Raw genomic sequence first — 23265 nt, forward strand, 5'->3', positions numbered from 1 at the left:
GAAACACGAAAGCCTGTTACTTTTGTATTTCGTTTTTTATTATGTGACATAGACAGATAGACGTAATTTAATATTATCAGATTCTGATTGTAAATATATAAGTGCGTAGTTTCCAAATGCTGCCTATGGAATTATATATTTCAGTTAGCTGGCATATTTCACCAAATTTTTTTGGCGCATGTGTTACCATTGACAGAAAACTTCACAGCTCCTGCCCATGGTTTTTGTATACGTAATATATCTCCAGTGTTGGTGGTTTATTCTGGTGTTTTAAATGTGATGAGCTGTAACTTTATCTAAATTAAGATGCCTGATATAAATGTGGATTCATTACTCAGTGTACTGAAATTTACTACGACAATTTTGTTGCCCAAATATCCCCACTCAATTTTTCCTTTGTTGTCCACTTATTATATTGCGAGACATCGTAGAGAGAAAAAGACGTTAAAGTTGGAATTGTGGTCTGTTCCTGAGGATGCATTTGCGTGTCTAATACCAGAGAGCGCTAAACCGATATTATTAGGGAATGTGGATTCTTCCATTTTAGTAAGCTTCAATACTTTACAAACCCTTGGTGTTAACAGTTGTTCTTGGTTGAAATTGAAAAAGTGCCCTGAAGAAATTGGAGCTTTTGATACAACACGTTCATATTTGGCCTATATTATTGCAATACCTGACATTGAAGACTCTGTTGCAGTTGTAACCAATGTGTTGCATTATAATATAACACAGGCTTTATTACTTGTGAATAACATTGTACAGGCAGAAAAGTTGGATGGTTTTGAACTTTTTGTACCGCACATTGCAACCTTGGCCAAAGTGAGTCTCCTTCAGCCGTTATACGATGTCAACATAGCACTGGATGCAGTTTTGTCATGTTATTTCCAACATCCATGCTTTCTTCGTAAAGGTGATGTTTTCTGTATAGACTTAATAAAATTTGCATCAGCTGTACCCTGTCTAAACAGCAAAGTTAGGACATTATGCTTCAAAGTTTTGGACATTGAAGGACCTTGCTATGGAGGCAGAGTCAACCAAGGTTTGACCCATGGATACTATGTTATGAAGTTATTTACTTCTTTAGTACAATGCACAGATCAGCAGGGGTATGTTCCTCAAAGTGATGTTGCATTCATCAAAGGAAAAGGAAAAATTACAGGAAATAATCTGAAGTTACAACTCTTAAGCACCTGTCCAGCTGGCCTGGATGAATACCGAGATGAGCTCTTGGGATGTGTGCAGCCTCATGTTTTGAATATGTACAGGTTTAAACTGAAGCCACTGTTCTTACTTTGTGGTCCTCGAGGTGTGGGTAAAGTAGTCGTGGCAAGGAATGTAGCTCAGAGGCTGGGCTTAAATGTGTTTGTTGTGAATTCGTTTGAATTACAGGGAGGAAACCCAGGCTATACTGAAGGCAAACTGAAGCATGTCTTTACTAAGGTTCAACAGCTTGCCCCATGTATTCTTCTGCTAAGAAACATAGAGGTATATTTTACTCTGGGTCAACAACCAGTATTTTTTTTAAAGCTGGAAATAAGGTTTTTACTAATGTTAAGAATGTGTGGATCTGTATCTCTAACACCTCCTCCCCCTCCTCCCCCCCCCCCAATCTCCACATGGTGTGATGTTAGTTAAGCACCAGGATCAAGGTACCATTCCCAGCTGTAAGGTTGAGGAAGTAGTTTTCCAAGATTACATACTTGTTTCAAAAATTCAATTACACAGTTGTCATGAGTTTTCATTCCTTCACTGTCATATTTTCCACTCATAATTCAATTTTCTCACAAAAAATAACCATTTAACTTAACATTACAATTACCATAAACTTCATTTTCTTTATCATCCACTGACATTAAATTTGTGAAATTTGCTTTTTATTTATTTTTGCTAGACTGAACATTAATATTAAATAAGATATAGTCAAACCCTGATACTACACCCTTCTACTGTTTTTGCCAATGCAAACCATTTGGAATGTCTCATAGTGGCTTCCAGTTAGCTTCTGCTCTTTAAGATACTTGATTTAATCCACTTTTAAGCTCTTCATAAAGTTTAATTAGAGCTCAGAATATTACTTTCTTGCTATTCATGAAGCATTAAGAAATATATTTACATCCTTCAGCAAAGTTTATAGCCTAATTAATGGCTGTTGAAAGTGTCTCAGGTGGATCCTGCAGGTGAGTACAAGAGTTGTGATGCACATTAATCCAGAACTGTTTCTACAGTTTACCCATGCCTGAAGGAATTTTCCTGTGTAGAGAAAAAAAATTTGATATATAAAAGAAATTTCATATCAGATTTCTATGAGTACATACACTAGAATGGTGAGTAATATGGCACCTAAAGATTTTTTAAAACTGTTCTGAAATGGAGGTACCTGTGGGTGGTAGTGAGCTTTTATGAGTACAGAGATATCCCTTCAGAATCCCATACATAGGAATTTATCTACTTCTGCTTTTTTCCTTGAAACTTTAAAATAGTATGTTGATCTTTAAGTACCATATTCTCTCAATTTTAAGACATCATCAATTGTAAGACACACTCTTGATTTAGTAATAGGTCTTCTGGAAAAAAGATGCTTGTTGATTCTTAGACCCCATCAAATGTAAGGTGCACCCCAGTTTTAGAAATTTTAAAATATGAAAAAAGTGCATCTTAAAATTGAGGGAATACTGTAATTTAAAATAAGCTTCCACGTTTTTGACACAGAGCTGAGTTACATTTAATTTATTATGTTGCAGGTGTTATGCAGAGACAAGGATGGCACTGAAGACAGTCGAGCTATCAGCGCTTTCATTAATGAAGTAGAGAGACTTTTTCAGGAAACAAGTACTCTTCCAGTTCTTCTGGTGGCAACATGCAACAGTAAGAATGAATCTACAGTAAGTTATAATTGCTGTAGTCAGTGAAGGTGACTGTCTTCTGAAATGTTGTGCCATGTATTCTGGTAGAAGTTTATTGATGTTTCAGACTGCATGGTATAATGTCATCTTCATTCTTGCCACTGTGAGAACCTGAAATCGTCATAGTCCACATTGACATATTACTAAAGTAGAGACATGATGTAACTTAAATTTTTCTTTTCATAACACTACAACTTTATCTGAATACAGTCTAAAATGGTATTGGTAACAAATTATTTTGAATAATAACAGGAAATGTTGTATGTTCTTATGGTGTATGGCATCTGGAGACCAAAGCTCATCAGTAAGGTCTAGTTGAAAGGGGTAACCAAATATGTTGGCACAATGGCAACACGCCTGTTGTTAGGAGGAACATGTTTCAGATGACGAGCTTTTCTGACTGAAGTCTTTTAGTGGCTTCCTTCAGTTATTCTATTCAAATGTTGGGACAAAACTTTTAATAGGCAAAGATCACATCTTTCCATATTCCTATCAAGTCACTAGAAGAAATCATCAGTTACTTCTCATTAATCCATTATAGATTGTGCAGTTAAGAGTGTTGTTAAATAAAACAGTAAATGAAGTGTTCAGACTCTTGTTTCAAATAAATTGTTTTTATGTGAAATGTGAATGTAAAAAAAATCATGCTGGTACAAAGTCAACTGCTAGATGGTGCTGAGAATGTTTATACTTTGATCATGGTGCTAAGAAATGTTTGTGGCCAAAGTATTAAGAATGCATTATTAATCTGAAACTCTTTCCTTATACATGAAATTTGGGTGTTGAAAGAATTATTTGAGAAATGACTGCTGTGCAGTATACAATATTATAAGAAGTTGCATTGGAGAGGTAATAAGTTAAATGATAAGGAGTTCCAGGCACAACTCTCAGAACCTGCTGTCCCAAATCACAGATTCTTTATTGTGCAAATGTTGTATTCATGTAATTTTAGGTAAGTAAACTTATAATGCATTTTAAGTCATGGGTGTTTGCATGCTTGGCTGATGTGCACATGATCATACTCAAATGATTTAGTTTTACCAGAGTTAGATATTTTATTTATTACTAACTAACTAACTAGATGGCTTACCGAACCCGAAGGTTCATCACCGAATTAACCAAAGCCCTCCACCGGACCCTGTCCTGGGCCAACAAAATCCAGTTTCCTTCAACTCCTATCTCCCATAGATCTCGCCTGAGATTATCCTCCCATCTACGTCTAGGTCTCCCCAGCGGTCTCTTCCCTTCAGGTTTCCCAACCAGTACCCGGTGCACACCTCTTGCCCCATCCATGCGCGCTACATGCCCCGCCCATCTAATTCTTCTCGACTTAATCACCCTCACAATACTGGGGGAGCAGTACAGATTTTTAAGCTCGTCATTGTGCAGTTTTCTCCACGCCCCATCGTCTTCCCTCTTAGGCCCAAATATCCTCCTCAACACCCGATTTTCAAACACCTGCAATCTGTGTTCCTCCCTCTGAGTGAGAGACCATGTTTCGCACCCATACAAAACAACAGGCAAGATTATTGTTTTGTATACTTTAATTTTCAGGTTCTTAGAAATCAGACGGGAAGACAAAATATTTTGGACTGAGAAGTAGCAAGCATTTCCGGAATTTAGTCTCCTCCTAACTTCCTCACAAGTATCATTTTGATTTGTTATTGTTGTTCCCAAATATTTGAACTTTGTAACCCTTTCAAAGGATTTATTAGCCACCCTAAGATAATTTTGCCCGCCTGTCTTCTGATGACGAGATACTAACATGTACTTAGTTTTTTCTGAATTTACTTCCAGCCCCACTTGTCTACCAGCCTCTAGTAAAACTTCTGCGTTCCTCTTTATTGTATTTATATCGTCCCCCAATAAATTAACATCATCAGCATATGCCAATAGCTGATGTGTCCCATTCAATTGCAAACCCTCCTGCCTACCTTGGACCTTCCTGATGGTGTATTCTAGCGCAAAGTTAAAGAGCAATATTACTTGCAATTATAAATACATTACAAGTTGTTATTGTTAGTAGTAGTAGTAGCTGTTATATTTTCTCTTTGGGAAGAACTTAGCGGGTTCTGTCAACATTGAATTTGTTTGATATACCATAACCTCAAAGTTTTGAGTGTTCCCGTGTTTTAATTGTTGACTTACAATTAGTATTTAATGCAGATAGACATATTTATGATTTGTCTCCATTCCAACTTTCTCATTAGCAGCTATAATGGCTCATTAATTATCATAAGCCAAAATCTAATTGTAGACAACCACTGTACTGATGTTTTACAGTCTGCAGAAAATTGCATTAAAAAGTTGCATATTTTATGAAGACCTATTATTATATGTCATTTTAGGTTAAGTGGCTCTGGTGTTTTTTCTGCCTCAAAGTTTGTGTATTTGCTATGTTATTATTGATTGTTGTAAATTAAAATGTACAAAGTTTGGGCACCACCAGTGGCCTGATTTCATCAAAATTGGTAATTTGGCTCAAATGTTGACAGGGATACACACACACACACCTTGGTGATTCCATAAATCTCCTTTTTCCATTAAGAAAGGAATTCATGCTAAAATGCATCATTTAATATTTAGATATCCTTTTCAATTGTTGTCAAATTCTTATATTCATAACTAATTTTCATAAAAAATTCTTTAGAGCATGCTTAACATAAGATGTGTTGAAGTACTCATATATGTGTGTATATATATATATATATATAGCCCAAGGAATTTATATCTGCAGTCTGCTGTCCCTCCTGCACTGGCTCGAGTGTTTCTTCATGTGGTGTACATGCAGAGCCCAAATAAGTTGCAACGAACTGCAATACTTCAGTGGCTCTTAAGAAAGTGCAATGTCACTGTTGGTGCTGATTTGTCTCATGTAGCAGATCAAACTTCAGGATTTCTGTATGCTGACTTAGCAGTCCTTGTGTTCCACACTGTCAGGTATGCTATATCTCTGAAGTTCTTTGAACCATAATTGTTTCAGTAACAAATTATTATTCTTATATGTGATGATTTGTTAACTTAGCAAAAATATGGTATGTGTGAACAACATTTTTTGGACAGACGTTTACTACCTTATCTGTTATAATCCAACAGAACAACTGGCTGCACTGGTAGAAATAAACTGACTTTTATTTAATATTCTTTTATTCACATAGCTGTTGTCTGCGAGCCACGAGAGTAGATGTGGCCTTGTCAGCCCTTGCTTGTGTGGCAGGGGGAAAGTTGGTTCTGCGCATGCGCTGGTGATGTATTCCTTACCTAAAAACATTATGTTATCAGTCAGTCAGTACATTAGCTCACGACGTACAGCCTGTCTAAGCTGCGGGCGTTTTTCGGTCCGCTAGTAGCACAGAATTGTACCCCACCTCCTAAAAAGATGTCTCGTGGCTCGCGGACTATACTTAAGATATAAATAAAAAGAGAAGTAGTCATGTGTAGAGAAGTAATTTCTGGTTAGAGTAGTACAAGATTGGTAGTAAAATGTTAAGTATTAACCTTAGAATATGATGAATGGGAACATCCAGATCCAAAGGACCAGTGTGTGTGAGCATCCCTGTTGGAGTGTTGTATTTCTGCGACAAAAGGAAAAGAATGCATCATGAAATACAGAGTATAGTCCTAAAAGTAAAGGAGCGTAAAACCAAACACAAGAGGTGAAAAGTATTTTCTTAAAATCACTGAAATGTCATGACTACATCAGAAATTGTGTAGTAGCTTTCTGTTCCAGGTTTCACACTCCCCCAAAAAATTATATTCAACCATGTGTTCACAACACCTCACCATGTGTCTCAAGCCAGGATTTTATATAATCATAAGAAGAAAAGATTGATATTGTGTTGCAGATATCGGTTCAAACATCTGAAGGAATCCTGCCATGATGAACAGAACTGTGTGGATGTGACTTTAAGGAAGGCTGATTTTGAAGAAGCGTTAGGTATATATTTGGCTGGAAGTATTAATACTTGTACAAAAAAACTCATACAGCACTTATTGTCATCAATATATGAATAGTCTGTCTCTCTGAATTTTGGAAACTAGATTATGTGTGGATATAAATAGGACGTGGAAACTGTCAAAACTTCAGACAACTATTGTTTAGAGTATCGTGTGTTAAAGTACAGTGAACTGTAGCATGATGAACTCAGAATTATTACTTCAAAGGAAGCAGGGTAAGTTACAGTGGTTGCAGAATCTGAGCCAAACAAATTGAGATAATCTGGAAAGTATAAGACAGATTAGTAGAACTTTCAGAAACAAAAAATGTAATGTATGAAGAATAAAGTTTATGAGCTTGAAACAAACAGTAGGAACAAAACTATTAGAGATCTGAAAAGGGCATAAATTAATTTAAGAATTGCTAACTAGAAAAATACATGTGATGTGAATTACTTTCCACTGAAACCACTTGTAACAGTGACACGTCCTGTATACATCTGCAAATAGCACTGATGTTTTGCCACAATTTTGGTCACTTTTGACGATGGTATTGATAGTATGCGATCTTCGCCTTTAGTCATTGAACTTTTGGAGCTGACACAGTGTGACTACATGCTCACATCATGTGAGGATACTTTCTGGGCCTATATTTCAGTCATGATGACTTACGGGGCATTTGGTCCCTTTGCATGTTTTTCTGTTTGTTAGTGTTCTGTATGTCTTCATTCCTGTTCGCTGCTTTTCCCGCACAATGTGTATATGTGTGTGTGTGTGTTTTCTGGCTCCTACAATATGTAGGTGCTCATAAACTTATAATAAATTTTTGCAGTAGAAATTTTCTGCTCCCCACCATGATGCATATTACAGTGCTCCGTTGTTTCTTATTGCCATCAATAAAAACCATAGCAGTCTTCTCACATTTATTTTCGCTGTCATATCAAGGGGCATTTTAAAATGTGTGTGTGTTAGATCACTATGGGAAACAAGGTATGAATGGTGCTGCCATAAATTGGTATCAGAATTTGAAACAATACCTTCTTTTCATATGCATCTGGAAGTTTCAAACCCAACCATCCCTGGCATGCCTTGAAACCTTCATTTCCATATTCTTTCACAAATACTTGAGTCTTTTAAGTGGCGCATATTTACGAGGCGCGTCCACAAAGTAAGTTTCCCACTCGTCCCACAGCTAGCAAACCTTATATTGCGCGAAGCGACTGTGCGTACGTGATAGAGCAATGACGTAGCATGGCGCATGCACTAACGGCACTTCCCGCGTTCTCACAGTAGCATCGTTGCAGCTGTTGAAGATGGAGGTTCTTATTCCAGCTCCCGCCGACTGTGAAGTGCGGTCAGTGATAACGCTAGGCCGCACACGGCTCGACGGACAGCAAGTCTCCTGCAGGAGTTCAGCTGGGAGGTGTTTGATCATTCACCCTACAGCCCAGATCTCGCTCCCAGTGATTTCCATCATTTCCTACACCTCAAGAAATTCCTGTCCGGTCAGCGTCAGCGTTTTGAGAATGACAGAGAGGCGGAGATGGTTGTCACACAGTGGTTCCAATCCCAGGCGGCAGACTTCTACGACACAGGTATTCAAAAGTTGGTCCCACGGTATGACAAATGTCTCAATTCCGGTGGCGAATATGTTGAAAAATAGCTGGACACTTGCTGTATCTGTTGCAATAAATATTTCCATGAAATTGTGTTTTGTTTCTGAAAACGGCCCCAGGGAAACTTACTTTGTGGACGAGCCTCGTAATTATTCAGTGTTACTGTCGTGTTTCCGTGTGTATGTTTTGTATTCTGTTTGCAGATACCATGCATGCAGCATACTCTGAAGCAATTGATGCTCCAAAAATCCCAAAGGTATCCTGGGATGATGTGGGAGGATTATCTGATGTAAAAAAGGAGATAATGCGGACTATTATGTTGCCACTCCAACATCCGGAACTACTGGCAGCTGGGCTGCAACGATCAGGCATGCCATTATGTTTATAATCCAAACTTTTCAACTTTTGATAAGCATATTAACTTCGACTTTGGTGTTTTGTTGTGATTCTAATTTTTGTTTTTGTGAACTTACTGGTTTTAGGTGCTTTTTCCTGTTGAGTATTACTGAATAGATATTTTATGGTAATTACTTAATGTTTCAGTCAGTATTTATTTTCAGCATGAATTCAATGACAATTGAAAATTTGAATTTTTAAAAAAACAGAATGATGAATTCAGTGTTGAGGAATCAGCACGTCACATCTGTTGGAGAAAATAACTATGAATGGCATGTCTTTGGCAGTTAAGTCCTTGATAAAGCCTTGTCTGTATGGTGAATCAATGCTAGATCTCAAAATATATCTATATAAATTGCAGTGTGTCTGAAAATACATATTAAATTAAAGTGTATTAACTAGACAGCTTCTGTGGTATTCACTCTTAAAATATGTTAATCTTAGTTCTGTAGTCCTGTGAATAATAATCTGTTGGTTGTAACATTTGGTAACAGTACTTCATTTAAAATAGTTAACTTTCTCATTTTTTATTATTTAAATAATGATTAAAGTTTGTTGTGAATTTAATTACATTTGAATGCATATGTATTTTTTTAATTTCCAGCCACAAATTGAATAATACTATTGTGGTCATAATACTGATTTCATTAAACCTTATTTTCAGGCATTCTTCTTTATGGACCACCTGGGACAGGCAAAACCCTACTAGCCAAGGCCGTTGCCACTGAATTTAACCTTAACTTCTTGTCTGTGAAGGGGCCTGAGCTGCTTAATATGTATGTGGGACAAAGTGAAGAGAATGTCAGAGAAGGTTAGAAGAAATCTTGATAAATAACTCCAATTTCTCATTGTATCTTCTTCTTGGCACATTGAGAATTCAGATGTGAGAGAATTGCTTTAAAACACATGATATGTTATAAAAGAACAAAATATTTCTGTCACTTGAAAAGGGGTTGTGGACTTTGTTGTAATGTGATTATTACACTTCTGAAGACGGCTGTTTTCTGGGTTGTTGCACCATGTAGTCTGGTAGAAGTATACTGACATTTCTGTATTAATAAGTTATGCTGTTGATTCTAGTGTTTAACAAAGCACGAGCTGCTTCTCCATGTGTAATCTTCTTTGATGAGCTGGATTCTTTGGCACCAAATCGAGGTAAAAGTGGGGATTCAGGTGGAGTCATGGACAGAGTCGTCTCACAGCTCCTGTCAGAGATAGATGGCCTTCAGAAGTCCTCGCAGTTGTTTGTGATTGGTGCCACAAATAGGTCTGATCTCATTGATCGGGCTCTGCTTAGACCCGGCAGGTTAGATATACCAGCAGGAGCACTTAATTCTTAACACATTCACACTCGGGTAGCTTGTGGGTAGTTTCCTGCACCAGGTGGTCACCTTACAGCAGTCCTAACATGTCTGTCGTGGTCTTCCAGGTTGTCACACTGTGTATGACATCATTGCCACAGAACTTCAAATCTCATACAGTATGAACATAGCATACGATCTGACTGACATATTTTGTGTTATGAATACATGTCTTGAATCAACAAATTAGAAGTGTGCAAGTAATGATAGTATCGCAACCCTTGCCAATCTGTTGTGCATCCTCTTATGTGTTAACCCTCTAGCAATGTTGCTGCTTGAATGAAGTGTAAAAATTTGCTTAGTTGGACCTGATGATTGTCACTTGGTTTCATGAAATGTGATATCAGATTGCAAAATCTTAATTTAGATAAGGCCTCACAGTTATGTGTGAGACTTTTTTCCCCTCCTTTTTTATGATATATCTCATGTGTTGGGCTGTATGCTAGTCCCAGTTTGAATAGACATCCATTTAAGTCACTTTAACCCGCTGTCCTATGTGAGCGATTAAATGCGAGCAGTGTGAGTTGCGTGGGTGAAGCGGAAATATCAAACTGGCTGTTTGTGTGGCGCTGCCCTAGGTTCTAGCGAAGCGGTCAGGAGAGGGAAGCGGCCAAAGTCCGAGATCAAATATTTTGATATTTTCGCACGAGTCCCTGCGCTGGCCAGTAAGGCGCATGTGCAAGGAAGCTGTGACTGTGCAGTCTCACGTAGGACACAACAAGCAATTCCCTGCTTCACATGGCACCCCATGCTGCTTATGCAGCTCGGGTAGCTCGCTTGTTATCACTTACGTAGGACATTGCCTAAGTCGTGTCACTTGCCTCAACTGGTTCCTGTTTAATCCTAATAGTTCTTCTGACAGAACATTCACGGAGGAAGTCCTTCAGATGTTTTTAACCCACCGCCACACACCACCCGCAACTCGCCGCCACCCGCTACCCGCCGGCTGGCGGGTGGCTGCAGATGGCGGGTTATTTAATTATTTAGGTTAAACTAAAAAATTGTGACGTTCCTCATTATCATTTTCTCCATTGCCTGTTAATTCATTTCTGCTAGGTCCAAGTATTTCCCTTAGCATTTGTTCATGCATTGTGTGTCATTATAAAGACCATGGAAATTATTTTTCCAGGGAAAAGCTTTCATGGGTGACACAAATCAACCTATTATCACATCGTCTTAAAACTTTGTCATAATGTCACACCATGCAGCCTGCTAGTTCATCTGCATTTTCCTGTCACAATTTGTTTCAGTGCATTGTTATGTGTGTTTCATTTTATACAGATTTGACAAACTTCTGTATGTGGGGGTTCCTGAGGATAAAGAGTCACAGCTCAGTATAATGGTGGCGCTCACAAGAAGGTATGTCACATATGTATTAACCCAAATAAATTTTGCATAAAGATATTTTGATTTAATATTTTTAAAAGGGCACAATGGTTTATCGGCTTTTACTGCAAAATGTACTACATTTCTGATATAATGACATTGATAGTTATAGTACTAGTAACATATAATGTTGTACCATTAACTCACACTATAATTATAACACATTAGAAGTTGTAGACATATGATTTATTATCTGAAATTGTAAGACCATATAAATCTATCAGTTCTTCTTGGAAGGATCTCTGGTTGTGTTCCCATGAAACGTGCTATAAACTACTGCATTTGCATTTTATACAGCGTGACATGAACACCTTAATTACTGAGACTGCTGTATGCCGTGAATAAAGATCGTACATATGTCATTTGTGGTCTTCTGGTTTGCAAAGCTAAGTGGTCTCGTAGATTGTTATTGTTGAAACCCGGTGTTGGCATTTGAACTCAGAAGACCACAATTGACATCTCAACACTGTCAGAATCTTAAATTTCATGGTTCAGAACATCTGATTGAATTTTTTAAATGATTTTTATGCATGGGATGAGGAGCGGAGATGGGCCAAGTTTTAGTGAATAGGAAAGAGCATTTTTCAGGGCATCAGAATGGAAGACTGGGTCAGGAGAAGAGAAAGACAAAAAGCTGGCCTTTCAAATGTCAGAAAGGATAATTAGGAAGATGGGTAGAACGTAGAGGAAGAGAGAAGTGTCCATCCTAACCCACTAATTATATTTTTACTCTTGACTATTCCATCAAGAACATGTGTCAGACTGTTGTGTGTCATTATCAGTAATGCATTGTTGCTGAAACTGGGTATTTTGAAAGTTCCTACTGTAATATACATTTTATAAAATGCACTTCTTGTCTGTTTGCTTCAGTGTTTGGTAAATAATTAATAAACTGTATATATTTTTAGTGATATTCTGTATATACATACTTTATGTGAGAATGCAATGAAAATAGCATCAAGACAGAAGATCAGATCTTTGCTCCTGTCTGATGCCTGACCTATTTATTTTGTGATATTACAGGTTTCATCTGAAGGGTGATGTGGACCTGAAAGATATTGTGTCTCTGCTGCCAGACAAACTGACTGGAGCAGACTTGTACTCCCTGTGCTCCCATGCCTGGCTCATTGCTGTCAGGACTCAGATTCACGCCTTTAAGCATGGTAAATATTCTCACAAGGTGGATACACTGTTGCAAATGTACCACTTCCTTTGTTCAACATTCAAATGTTGCAGTTATTGAAGATAGCTGTCTTCTGGGTTGCTGCACCATGTAGTCTGGTAGAAGTTTACTGGCATTTCAGAGGTTCTTGCTTGCCTCCACTATTAGGGTGATGGATAGAGTTCAGATGTTCATGACCTAAAAAACCGAGAAATATGCCCCAAAAATAGCGAAATATGACCCAAAAAAGGCAAAATATGACCTATTTTTGTTATGAAAAAATATTTGCTAAAATTTTTAAAAAAAGCATTTTGTATTTCAGTCATGTTATTTATTTACATATGCATTTACAACTATAACTTTACTTGATTTCTTAGCAATTTTAATCAAAAACCTCAGTCACTTTAAGTTGTAAATACCTCGTTTTGGATCAGCATCAGATGTTGAGAATACAAAGAGGAGGTATGAGTTTGGACTAGCCTCCAGTGGCATAAATGTTCATGAAAATACATTCAGGTATTCCAAAGTTGTTATTTGTGAATGGACAGAGGGCCCCACTTAATGGTACCTGCACCTTGTTGTGGTCGTAGGGCTTGAGTACCTCAGTGATCCCAAGAGCTATGCTGGCAGTAGCATAGCTACTGGTAGGGCTTCCCTGGCCAGATTGGTCGAGGGGGAGAAGTCAGACTAAGACAGGTACCCTGGTCCTCCAGTTTGGGGGTTGGTCGCAAGGCTAACAACCTTGCACCGTGAAAAGGAAGACGTTTCGAAACCTCGATCAAAGCCTCGGACAGACGGACCTAACAGAGGACCGAATGGAAGAGGAGAATTGAAGAGGCCATGGACCGAATACGGACCGGAGAGCCATAGAAGAATGGACAGAGGGACAGACAGACAAAGCAAACTTAATAGGCCATCTGCAGAAATGTGAATGTGCCTAATAGGATGCTGTCATTGATAGCAAAGAAGACCACATCACTTTTCATTTGTCATAATTTGGTCATCAGTGCAATATTCGTTCTGTCCATATGTATATTTTATAAGTAACAGGAAGCAAACATTAGTACTTTTTAGCATTGGACATGGTGTGATAGTCAGGAGACTTGATGGTGAATAGGATCGCTATGTAAGTGAAATTGAATATATAAACAGCATCTTCTGTATTGTGTTTACAGGTGGCAACAGTGTACCATCACCAGTTGAGGTTGGAATGGTGGACTTCAGGGAAGCAATAAACAGTTTGCCATCTGTCAAAAAAGAGGATTATGCACACATTCAGCAGATTCGGGATAAGCTTTAAGTATGATGTAGTATATAGTAACAAAGCCATTACATTTATTAACTTAATTTTTATTATTTAACCCTTTCTCTGCTGCTGAACCAACTGAGCAAGCAAGGTAAGTTCTTGTAGGTCAGACATGGTTCATCTAGCCATGTGTTAAAGGTCATTTGTGTGTTATGAGGTGACACGATCTTGCAATTTGTTCATTCTTCAACACTGCTTCCTTTTGACAAGAGTTCTCTTTTATAAGTTCATTCTTGTTTCTACAGAGCAGCAAAATATTTCTTGTATAGCCTGTACCACCAGGTTTGGAAATGAGTGGTTTAAACAGAATGCAGGATCTTTTACATTTGATATCTGAAGGTAACTAAATTAGTAATAGGTGGAGAGTGTCAAAAATTAAGACTCGGTAATAAACATCAGACATGATTGCATGAAACATTGAGTTGTTTGATATATTTGGTTTCTTACCATTTTTCTGATTCTGTGGATTGTGATTATTTTGAGTGCAACGAGTCAAGAAATACAGTCTCAGATGTTCTTTTGTAATCTGATAGTTCTGTCATTGCTTTAAGTATGCAATGTTTATAGGGACACATGTCAGGAATAAAACAGGAAGTAAGTATTATGTAACATTAACATACTTTATTCGTCATGAAAATCACAGCCCTTAGTTTATAGACATTATAGATACAACAACAACCCTTTCATTAATACAAACCAAACAATTCCATTGCATTCTTAGCGTCATGGATGGAAATTTGCCTGCCAAAATACACAGACTATCATAATTTGATGTTTTGCTTTCAGATTTATCACAGCAAAAGAAGAACTTAAACAAATGAATGTCTTATACGAAACTCAGTTTCAAAATTAAAAATATATACACATATTTCAGCATACAGGGATTAAATATGCGGATACCTAAATTTTTGTAATTGATTGATTAATGGCTATCAAATAGATAATTTCATTTCTTTTTCATTAACAATAGAACGGTCAGTTAATGAGTGTCATAACGTGGAACAAAAAGATCTCATTAATTCTGGTACAGGTCATCCCCATATTAATCTGTTATTACAAATATAGTTGATGCAGTTTAATCTTAATAGTTCATATGGAATTGGTACTGATCATTACCCTATAAAATCACCACATATGAAGTTTATATGAAACTACTACAATTTGTCTTATGATTAACTGTCTGATGAAGATATGCTGAAGAATCTGTTTCGAAGTATACACATCATTAACCTTTATCATATGGGAATAAGAGACTTAAATTCGTGTACTATGGGGCTCCTAGCTCCTTGGTTTATGGGTTTGTGGCATGTTACTGTGATACACAGGAAGCTCAGTCATGTGCAAACTACCACATGCGGATGATAATAGTTAAAGTACAAGTACAGTGCCTTTCAGATTACCATATTCACCAAAATATGATGCAGGGATGTGTTTCATCCCAGTTGCCCTATATTCAGGAAACAATGGTTATTGAGATCTTATATAAATAAAACACTCTGGTGGAACCAGTCAAAAAGCTTACAGTTATGATCACAATAAAGGCAACAAGATCAAACGGATTGTGTGCTTTTTTAACATTTATAAAATTAATTATGAAATAGACTTTTCCTGTACAGTTCATAATTTATATATCTGAATGAAATCTGTAGATTTTGTATAATGGATATGAATATTGAATGGTTACTTGCACATCATACAAATTGCAACACTGAATATTGCAGGTAGGGTGGCTAGTAAATGTTTTTATATAAAAGCTTGTAAAATAGAATAATCAATGATCTACAAGTTATTTATAGCAGAATGATTAGACTAAAGTTTTTGTAAATATCAAATTATTTAAAACTGGATAACAGAAAAGTCTTGGAGAATTTAAGAAATCTTTAAAACATTTTAACATTTATAATTCATGAACACAAAAGAGACAAAATCTTGTACAGGAAAAGGTTAAATGCATTTGTTCACCCCAATTGCATGAACATGGAGTTTAAAATGTCTGAATTCCATTCCCCTCTGAGTGGGTTAGTTCACAGTTTCAGAACTTGTGGAATATCTGGAGTAACACGAACAAAGAAAGCAATCTTTCTAACAAAACTTAACAATTATCAAATAAAGCTTTGTCATTATAGTAGTTGGTTTATTAAAATCTGTAATAAAATATAGGTTTGACTTACTAATATTTCATTGCACCTCTGAACTAAATCCTACAAGGACAATAAACTTTATTACATCACTTTGTGCTTGTAGAAGACAAGCATAGTACATCACACAGACTCGTTAATAGGTCTCATTAATTATGAATTCATACACTCTTTATAGTGAGAGGCACGATACTTTTTATTATTCAGCTTCTATCAGCATTAATAGATTCAGTGTTTCATAATTGTAATACACAATAATGTAAAAAATAAAAATAAATATTTTTATTCTTTAAATCTTTCTGACACTCTGTATTCAGAGTCTGTTTGGCTTTCTTGTGTGTGAGTAATAAATAAAAGAGACTCATAAATTTCAATTTAATTTCAATTCATTTAAACCTCACAATTATATCACAGTGAATGAGTGAATGATAGAATGGTTCTTTCTTGTATGTAATATTTGAGACTGGTGAGAATTTTTCCTTACAAGTTTTTGTATTGCAAGATAATTTACCTTTGATTATTTACACACAAAATGACCAAGAATAAATCATGTAAGTATTATTTTACTTAAGGCACAAATTTGAATGGAATCCAGGGAAATTATGTCACATTTGTTTTGCCCAACTGAGTCATCTCAAAACCCAAAGGTGCAGTTAGAATGTTCATAGTTTGGTTTACCCGTATGAAGCAGATCCTATCACTCTTCATCCCTTGATGGAATGGAGGATGTAGTGAGAAGTGCACTGTATTTACTTTCAAGTGGTTAAAATCCCTTCATTAATAATTGATAGGTATTTTACCATTTTCTTTTTTTGCCAGTTACATTGGTTCTGAACCCTGGATGCCATGTTTCAGGTATATCTCACACCATTCCAGCACATTGTCATTACGATCACAACACATTGGGTATACTTTTATTGATTTGGTTGATTTGGCGCATCTTTGACACACTGTTTCTGCTTCAATCTGTAAAATGTGAAAAGTGATTTAACTTACACATTTGATTTCTTTACATTGCAGCACAAGAATGGAGCAGAAGATTGGAAGGTTCATATAAGTCACATAGAACCCAATGAAGTCAGGATATTTGAAAGAAGAAGAAGCATTGGACATCCAAATAAAAGATGGCGAGATTGTGTGGAGAATGGGCTTATTATTTGTACATAAACCAAGAACCTTTTTTTCTATATAAAATATGACCTGTTTATTATCCATGTTGTGCTGTAAACTGGGGATTTTGTGTTACTCAAAAAGCTTGAACAAAATGAAACTTGGATGTCCCAGTAAATACAGCTTCAAACTTATGCAGAATATGAATAGTAGAAATGTGTCTTTTGAAATAATTGGCTGGCCTCTGATTACTTATCATGAGGATAGTGCAGATATGTGAAAGGGACTATAGATAGTTTATATTTTTATAAGAATCAGTAAATATAGAAGATAGTTGGAATATTTAGGAATGATGTAAAATTTCAGTGTTCCCAGAAGATTCTGTAATTATCAACCCAAGATAAGAAGAGACCAAGGACATCAATAGAAATGATGAGCTTTTTATATTTTAAATCTTAAGACTCCATTTGGAGCCAGAACAGAGTAAGTAGCCTAATCCTTGACGACGATGAATTTGTGGTGTAATTGATGGTAAGATTTACATCAGATTCACAGGGCTGCACATGGTGATGATTTTACTATTAACCTTATGAGACAGTTATTATTATCAGATTGGCAGTGGCCATAGTTGTGGTGATTGTGCTATTTGTTGTAATTGGTGTGGTATTTGTTACCTTAAAAAAACTACATTTATCACTTCTAATTTAAATTATTCCACTTATGAATATTAACAGAAATACTGTGATAAGAGGTGCACATATTTTTGTAATGACTTTCTTTCATGCCTAAAGAAAAAAATTGCTTTATATTTGCAGTCACTGTTCAAAACTCTATAAACATATATTCTGAGGTGGGTGATTTCTGATATTCCCTTTCCAGGTGTCTAATATAAATAATATTGTGAACTTCTTTGTTTAGGATTTTTTCTCCCTGTTCTGGTGACAACAGTAGATATGCCACTGACTTTATGAGTTATTATATATGGTAATGTATCAGAATGAGTAGATGGAAATATTTTAGTGAGATTTCAGGTTATTGCATTGGCAAATATGATGACAGCCTTCTGGGAATGGCCTTACGTGAAGTTCCATGAATGCTTGTAAAGTGGCTTAGAGTTGTTTGATGGGGTCAGAGATGTGGATAACATTTTATAAGCCAGTAGAAACAATGAATCAAGAATATTTTTGCCACAAGTTGGCCGACATTTCAGAGGTACTTGCTACCTTTGTCTTTAGGCAAATGATGGGATTGTATTTCCTGTATTAATATTTTTAGTTTTATTTGGTGACTTTGTCTGGGATGAGAAAACTAAAATGAAACCAATATTGATATTTTTTATGACCCATTGCTTGCAGTAAGCCATTCCACTAGTAATTTTTATTTATGCTTACTTACATCTGACTGACAATGTGTAGGTTTATTCATGTCTTCTTCTGTTATTTCTTTCATGTCCCATGCCTCGTATGTAGGATAAGCATCGATGCACGTTGTCGTTATCATAATCATCAGTGCTGCTATCAGGCCATACACACAGGCCTGTCAACAGAAAAATTGGTTACATTGTGTGTCAGAACTGGGTAAATGTTTACATAATAGGGCTCAGCAGTTAGTGAATTTGAGTTCTACTTTTATTTATATTGTGTAGGTGAGAAATGTCACTAACATTGATGGAATAATTCAAATTAAAGACTGAATAAATCCAGTTCACACCCTATTCTCTTAAGACCCATTTTAATAGTATCACTTCTATGCCCAGTTTCTGAAACTGGATGTCCTAGGGGGAACCATTTTTGTTTCAACCACGACGCGTTCGGTTGAAATAAGGGTAGGGGCGGATTGCTAACGTTCGGTTATTGTATGCACGTGTTATAGATATAGACCGAAACTGGCCAATGTCGAGATTAGCTAGCTTGTGACAATCTGAGTTAGAAAGTTGGACCCTCAGTGTGCCTCGTGTATCTTAACCTAACAATATCAGTGTGTTAAATTGGCACACGAAGATCAGATTAAGCTGGGTACAGTGAGAACTTGATTTTTCAAGGTGTGTAATCTTGGTAATAGTTTAGATCTCAAGCGTAACATACAGATTAGGAGTGACCAGCCTGGAATGAAACAGCTGGGTGAAATGATACCTCTGTCATTTACAGATGTATGTATCGAATGATTTTAAATTTCGTGCTGTCAGGTTCGTCGTGTTGGTACTCTACTCCAGTGAAAAACATCGTGTTTAGAGAACGCGTTTCTCAAGCTTAGTGTGTATAAGTGTTTTCTGCCGTTTTGCTCATGATTTCATAGTCGAAGATTATCTGCGTTTGCAGTGTGAGATTTGTGATCAGTTTATTGATACAGATATCCAGTGAGGACTTTGGACGTAAGTCATATTTATTACTAATTGCTTCTAGTGTTTTCTTTCTTTCTTATATCATGATTAGGAAAACAAATGCAGCCAACTTTGGGTTAAATGACAAATTAGGCTTGTGTATGGAATCTGTATACATCTCAAATGGCACAGAATATTTTCCTTTGTTGGCCGATATGTTTAATGCTCGAATTGGTGTTTTCAAACTTAATTATGAATGAATTAACTAAAAACTATATTTTAAAATTGATTATTTGAATGTTACTTTGTTATTAATAGGAAAGTGCTGCTTTCATTGTGTTATACCGATCTGTTTATCTCCTCTGTGCCTAATATGTTATTCATGATAAAATGACATGTTCTTTAATCTTTATTGGTAAACATAATAGCAGGACATGTCACTTTGCCCAGAGCCTTGGCCTAAAATGACAGACTGTGAACATCGATAATATTTTTCTTAAATGGCTATAGGAAGGATGACTAGATTTATGTGTAACATACATCTCTTCGTATTCCATGCGTTAAAGAAAGCATACAGACACACACCCAGAGGTCAGTGATAATGTCGGTTTATATTTACTCTGTGTCGTTTTAGGTCAATCTTCCCTGTCAACTCTTACTCGAGAAGAAATCTAGTGTGATCAGTACTGTATTTATATTAACCAAACCGTCATAAATATTTCGCTTAAATTGTATTTTGACTGAATACCTCCGCTAGAAACAGATCGAAGCCTAGTAATGTAAGGAATCGAATCTAACTAAAACAAATTTATAAAAGGAAATGATTATCGTACGTACAAAAAACGAGTCTTTTAGCAAAAATGCGCTTCTCCTTAATAACCTAATCTTTACTTAAAATAGTTTTCGATATGAAATACTTATGTTAGTGTAGTATAAATATGTAAAAGTGCGTTTATCGGAGTTGAGTGTTGGCCAAAAGAAAACAAATTGTGTTCATTAGAAGTGAAATTAGACTCTTGGGCTACTGAAATTCGAGAGAACATTCCAGTTTTTTTTTTAAAAAATATTAGACAATATTAATAGAAATCTTACACGAATTTTAAGAAGTTGAATATTCACACGCTATAATTAGAAAAATGCAATGTATTTTCTTTCATAATTAGAGTTTGTATCACACAAACTGGTTGATCGTCGATAGTTTTACACAAAACTTTTAGACAGATTCCCACAGTTTATCTTTTTAACACCATCAAACTTAAATCTAAATATATAGGCCTACAGAGGAGCTGTAAACATGATCACTCTAGTAGATCTGTAGGTTCTGATTTATTGAATGCTTTGCTATGTAATTTGAGAATTTAGCTCTTTTTAAACGTTCGTGCTATTTAATATGGGCTACAATAGGTTTTATTTAACATATGTAGAATTCAACACACGTATGTCCAAATGCAGAATTCGCAAGTGCGGCTCCCACTTCAAAAATATGCAAATATATTCACACTGCGAAGGCAGAAATTATTTTTTGCTTGTGTTCAAATACGATCTGTAAGTCATCTTGATGGTCCCGCGTCGTAGCCGCGCGGTCTGAGGCGTCGTGCTTCGGACCGGTGATATGAAATGCGCGCTGGTTCGAGTCTCGGGGGAGAAGAAATTTTCTCATGAGCTTTCGACCAGTGTATGGTACCGGTGCCAACCCAGCATTGTGAGGAAATTGGGGAGCTACGATGAGTAGCGTATTCCAGTTAGGAAAGCTAGCAATGGCTGGGAGACTCGTCATACTGACCACACGTCATCCTATATCTGGTTGGATGATCGTTCACCTCTGCTTAGGCATGTGAACGCGAGGCCAGAGCTTTGGCTCTCAGAGGGCTGTTACGACACGGATTAATATTATTATTATTAAGTTATCTTAATGAGAACCATGTCTTGCGACATATGCAGATTTTGTTTATATTAAGCCACTTATATAAAATAAAGTTATGTTTGAAATTCGTATTAAAGTAAGGGCCACATTTTACGAAAATGAACAAAAATTAAATATTCCGAACAACTTATATAAATTTAATCGAAATCTTCAAGCACTTTTGTAAGTGAATCGTGCCGGACCGACGATGAACTTCTCGTTTTGAGACAATTGCATGGAATTTAAAAAAATAAAAAAAATAACGCATGATACAAAATACTAAACCGAAAATCATTTCCTCCTAGATAAGCCAGCTGCCTGACTGATAGAAGAATATTTATTTTATTAAGTTATAAAACTTTCGTTTGTACTTCTGTGCGTCTTCGAGATGCTTTATTATATAAAATAAACTAAGAATTCGGACTAAATCACGTATTCCTTAACACGCGGTATCGTTCAATATGTTACAAAGATTTGAAAACTTATTTTGTGGTCCTACCTTCTGGTGCCAGTTTCCTCCCTCCATGGTGTTCGCGTTGCTATTGGCAGAGTACAGTCCTACAGGCCATTGCAGAGCTTCATATACTAGCAGAGTGGAGTCACGTGTATACAAGCAACCCACTGCTTCAAGTGATCCATAATATTTTTAAAAGAGTAATGTAATTATATCTGACCAATTAGTTGTAAGTGTTTGGCAACAAACCATTTTTTCCCCCAATCCTCCCCCCCCCCCCCCACACACACACACTCTTTCTTAATGTCATTCCTTCCTTTCAGACGACATTCTTCGAGACTTAAATGTCGAAGGAATATTAATGAAAAATACTGCATGATTGAACTCTTTAAAATAAAATAAAAAACAGGGGCGTGACCATTTTATGAACACTTTACAGAATAAGATGTCAGTCTGATACAATCACGACTTGCCGAGGTTTGTAGTCGAATCAGGGTCACGGTGCCTTTGAGTGCCAGGACGCCGCCATGACACTTCTTAAATATGGTGATATCAGAACAAAGGCGATATATCCAGAAGGCAAAGGGGAGTTAAGGGTGCCCTTCCCTAAAATTTAAACGCTACTCTAGAGAGACAAAATTTTTGAAGTAGTTTTTTAAATACCCGATTGAATTAGCTTGTTTAATTTCAGACATCTTTGTTTGAGGTGAAAACATCACAATAAAAGAGTTTCTTGCAACCTGATATTGCAAATCGGGCCGTCCACAATTTCAAGCTTGCCTGAAGTTTGTATTTCCTGTACCACGCTTATTCTTCAGTCTCGACGTTCTCTATCTTGGAGTCAAAGTTGAAGGTTTTGTGGAAAGCGTTCAAAACAAAAGTACAACCCACCGCGTGTCATGAGCAGGGCCAGTTCTAGGGCTTCTGGGGGCAGGACCTCCTTATCAATAAAACTCGATAATCATGTACCTCAAAACGGTTTTATAACCCAGTAAAAGCAGTATGCAACAAAATATATTACCTGTTGTGTTTTTATTTAAGGAACTAACTAACTAACTAACTAGATGGCTTACCGAACCCGAAGGTTCATCACCGAATTAACCAAAGCCCTCCACCGGACCCTGTCCTGTGCCAACAAAATCCATTCTCCATCAACTCCTATCTCCCATAGATCCCGCCTGACATTATCCTCCCCAGCGGTCTCTTCCCCTCAGGCTTCCCGACCAATACCCGGTGCACACCTCTTGTCCCGTCCATGCGCGCTACATGCCCAG

The 23265-nt window shown here is 36.7% G+C and overlaps 3 protein-coding genes across 4 annotated transcripts in view; 2 read left to right on the forward strand and 1 right to left on the reverse strand.

Annotated features, from left to right (window-relative positions):
* Window positions 1-11: 11 nt before the first annotated feature.
* On the forward strand, window positions 12-19028 carry Pex6 (peroxisomal biogenesis factor 6). 2 transcript variants are annotated; one of them, XM_022075805.2, is made up of 12 exons: window positions 32-819; window positions 1390-1485; window positions 2742-2882; window positions 5641-5843; window positions 6749-6840; window positions 8659-8823; window positions 9516-9662; window positions 9932-10157; window positions 11494-11571; window positions 12622-12761; window positions 13936-14060; window positions 17225-19028. In XM_022075805.2, the coding sequence occupies exons 1-11, from the start codon at window positions 307-309 to the stop codon at window positions 14058-14060; spliced, it is 1926 nt and encodes a 641-aa protein (XP_021931497.2). In that variant the 5' UTR covers window positions 32-306; the 3' UTR covers window positions 17225-19028. The 2 variants fall into 2 exon arrangements, with proteins under 2 accessions (XP_021931495.2, XP_021931497.2); XM_022075803.2 differs by having other exon boundaries at window positions 12-1485.
* Window positions 14662-22187, reverse strand: LOC110835525 (uncharacterized). The gene is made up of 3 exons (XM_022075818.2): window positions 22037-22187; window positions 18710-18850; window positions 14662-17170 (listed from the first exon to the last, which is right to left on the reverse strand). The coding sequence occupies exons 1-3, from the start codon at window positions 22061-22063 to the stop codon at window positions 17024-17026; spliced, it is 315 nt and encodes a 104-aa protein (XP_021931510.1). The 5' UTR covers window positions 22064-22187; the 3' UTR covers window positions 14662-17023.
* The window catches only part of LOC110835522 (BRO1 domain-containing protein BROX), a 61248-nt gene continuing 57449 nt past the window's right edge, over window positions 19467-23265 (forward strand). Inside the window, exon 1 of the mRNA XM_087343948.1 lies at window positions 19467-19685. The gene's annotated coding sequence lies outside the window, so the exon portion shown is untranslated. The remainder of the gene's footprint in view (window positions 19686-23265) is intronic.

This window comes from Zootermopsis nevadensis, unplaced genomic scaffold, assembly GCF_977971745.1.
Source record: "Zootermopsis nevadensis isolate Lab colony 2312 unplaced genomic scaffold, Znev_1.0 Znev_ptg000007l, whole genome shotgun sequence".
In the NCBI taxonomy this organism is placed as follows: Eukaryota; Metazoa; Arthropoda; class Insecta; order Blattodea; family Termopsidae; genus Zootermopsis; species Zootermopsis nevadensis.

What these genes read in the sequence shown, in the direction of transcription:
- Pex6 (XM_022075803.2), top strand. Translation starts at nt 307, where the DNA reads ATGCCTGATATAAATGTGGATTCATTACTCAGTGTACTGAAATTTACT. An exon ending in AGCTGGGCTGCAACGATCAG is followed by an intron (nt 8,824 to 9,515) that starts GCATGCCATTAT and finishes CCTTATTTTCAG; the next exon opens with GCATTCTTCTTTATGGACCA. An exon ending in GATTCACGCCTTTAAGCATG is followed by an intron (nt 12,762 to 13,935) that starts GTAAATATTCTC and finishes TTGTGTTTACAG; the next exon opens with GTGGCAACAGTGTACCATCA.
- LOC110835525 (XM_022075818.2), bottom strand. Translation starts at nt 22,063, where the DNA reads ATGGAGGGAGGAAACTGGCACCAGAAG. An exon ending in GAGGAAACTGGCACCAGAAG is followed by an intron (nt 18,851 to 22,036) that starts GTAGGACCACAA and finishes TTCTGTTGACAG; the next exon opens with GCCTGTGTGTATGGCCTGAT. An exon ending in CTACACATTGTCAGTCAGAT is followed by an intron (nt 17,171 to 18,709) that starts GTAAGTAAGCAT and finishes CACATTTTACAG; the next exon opens with ATTGAAGCAGAAACAGTGTG.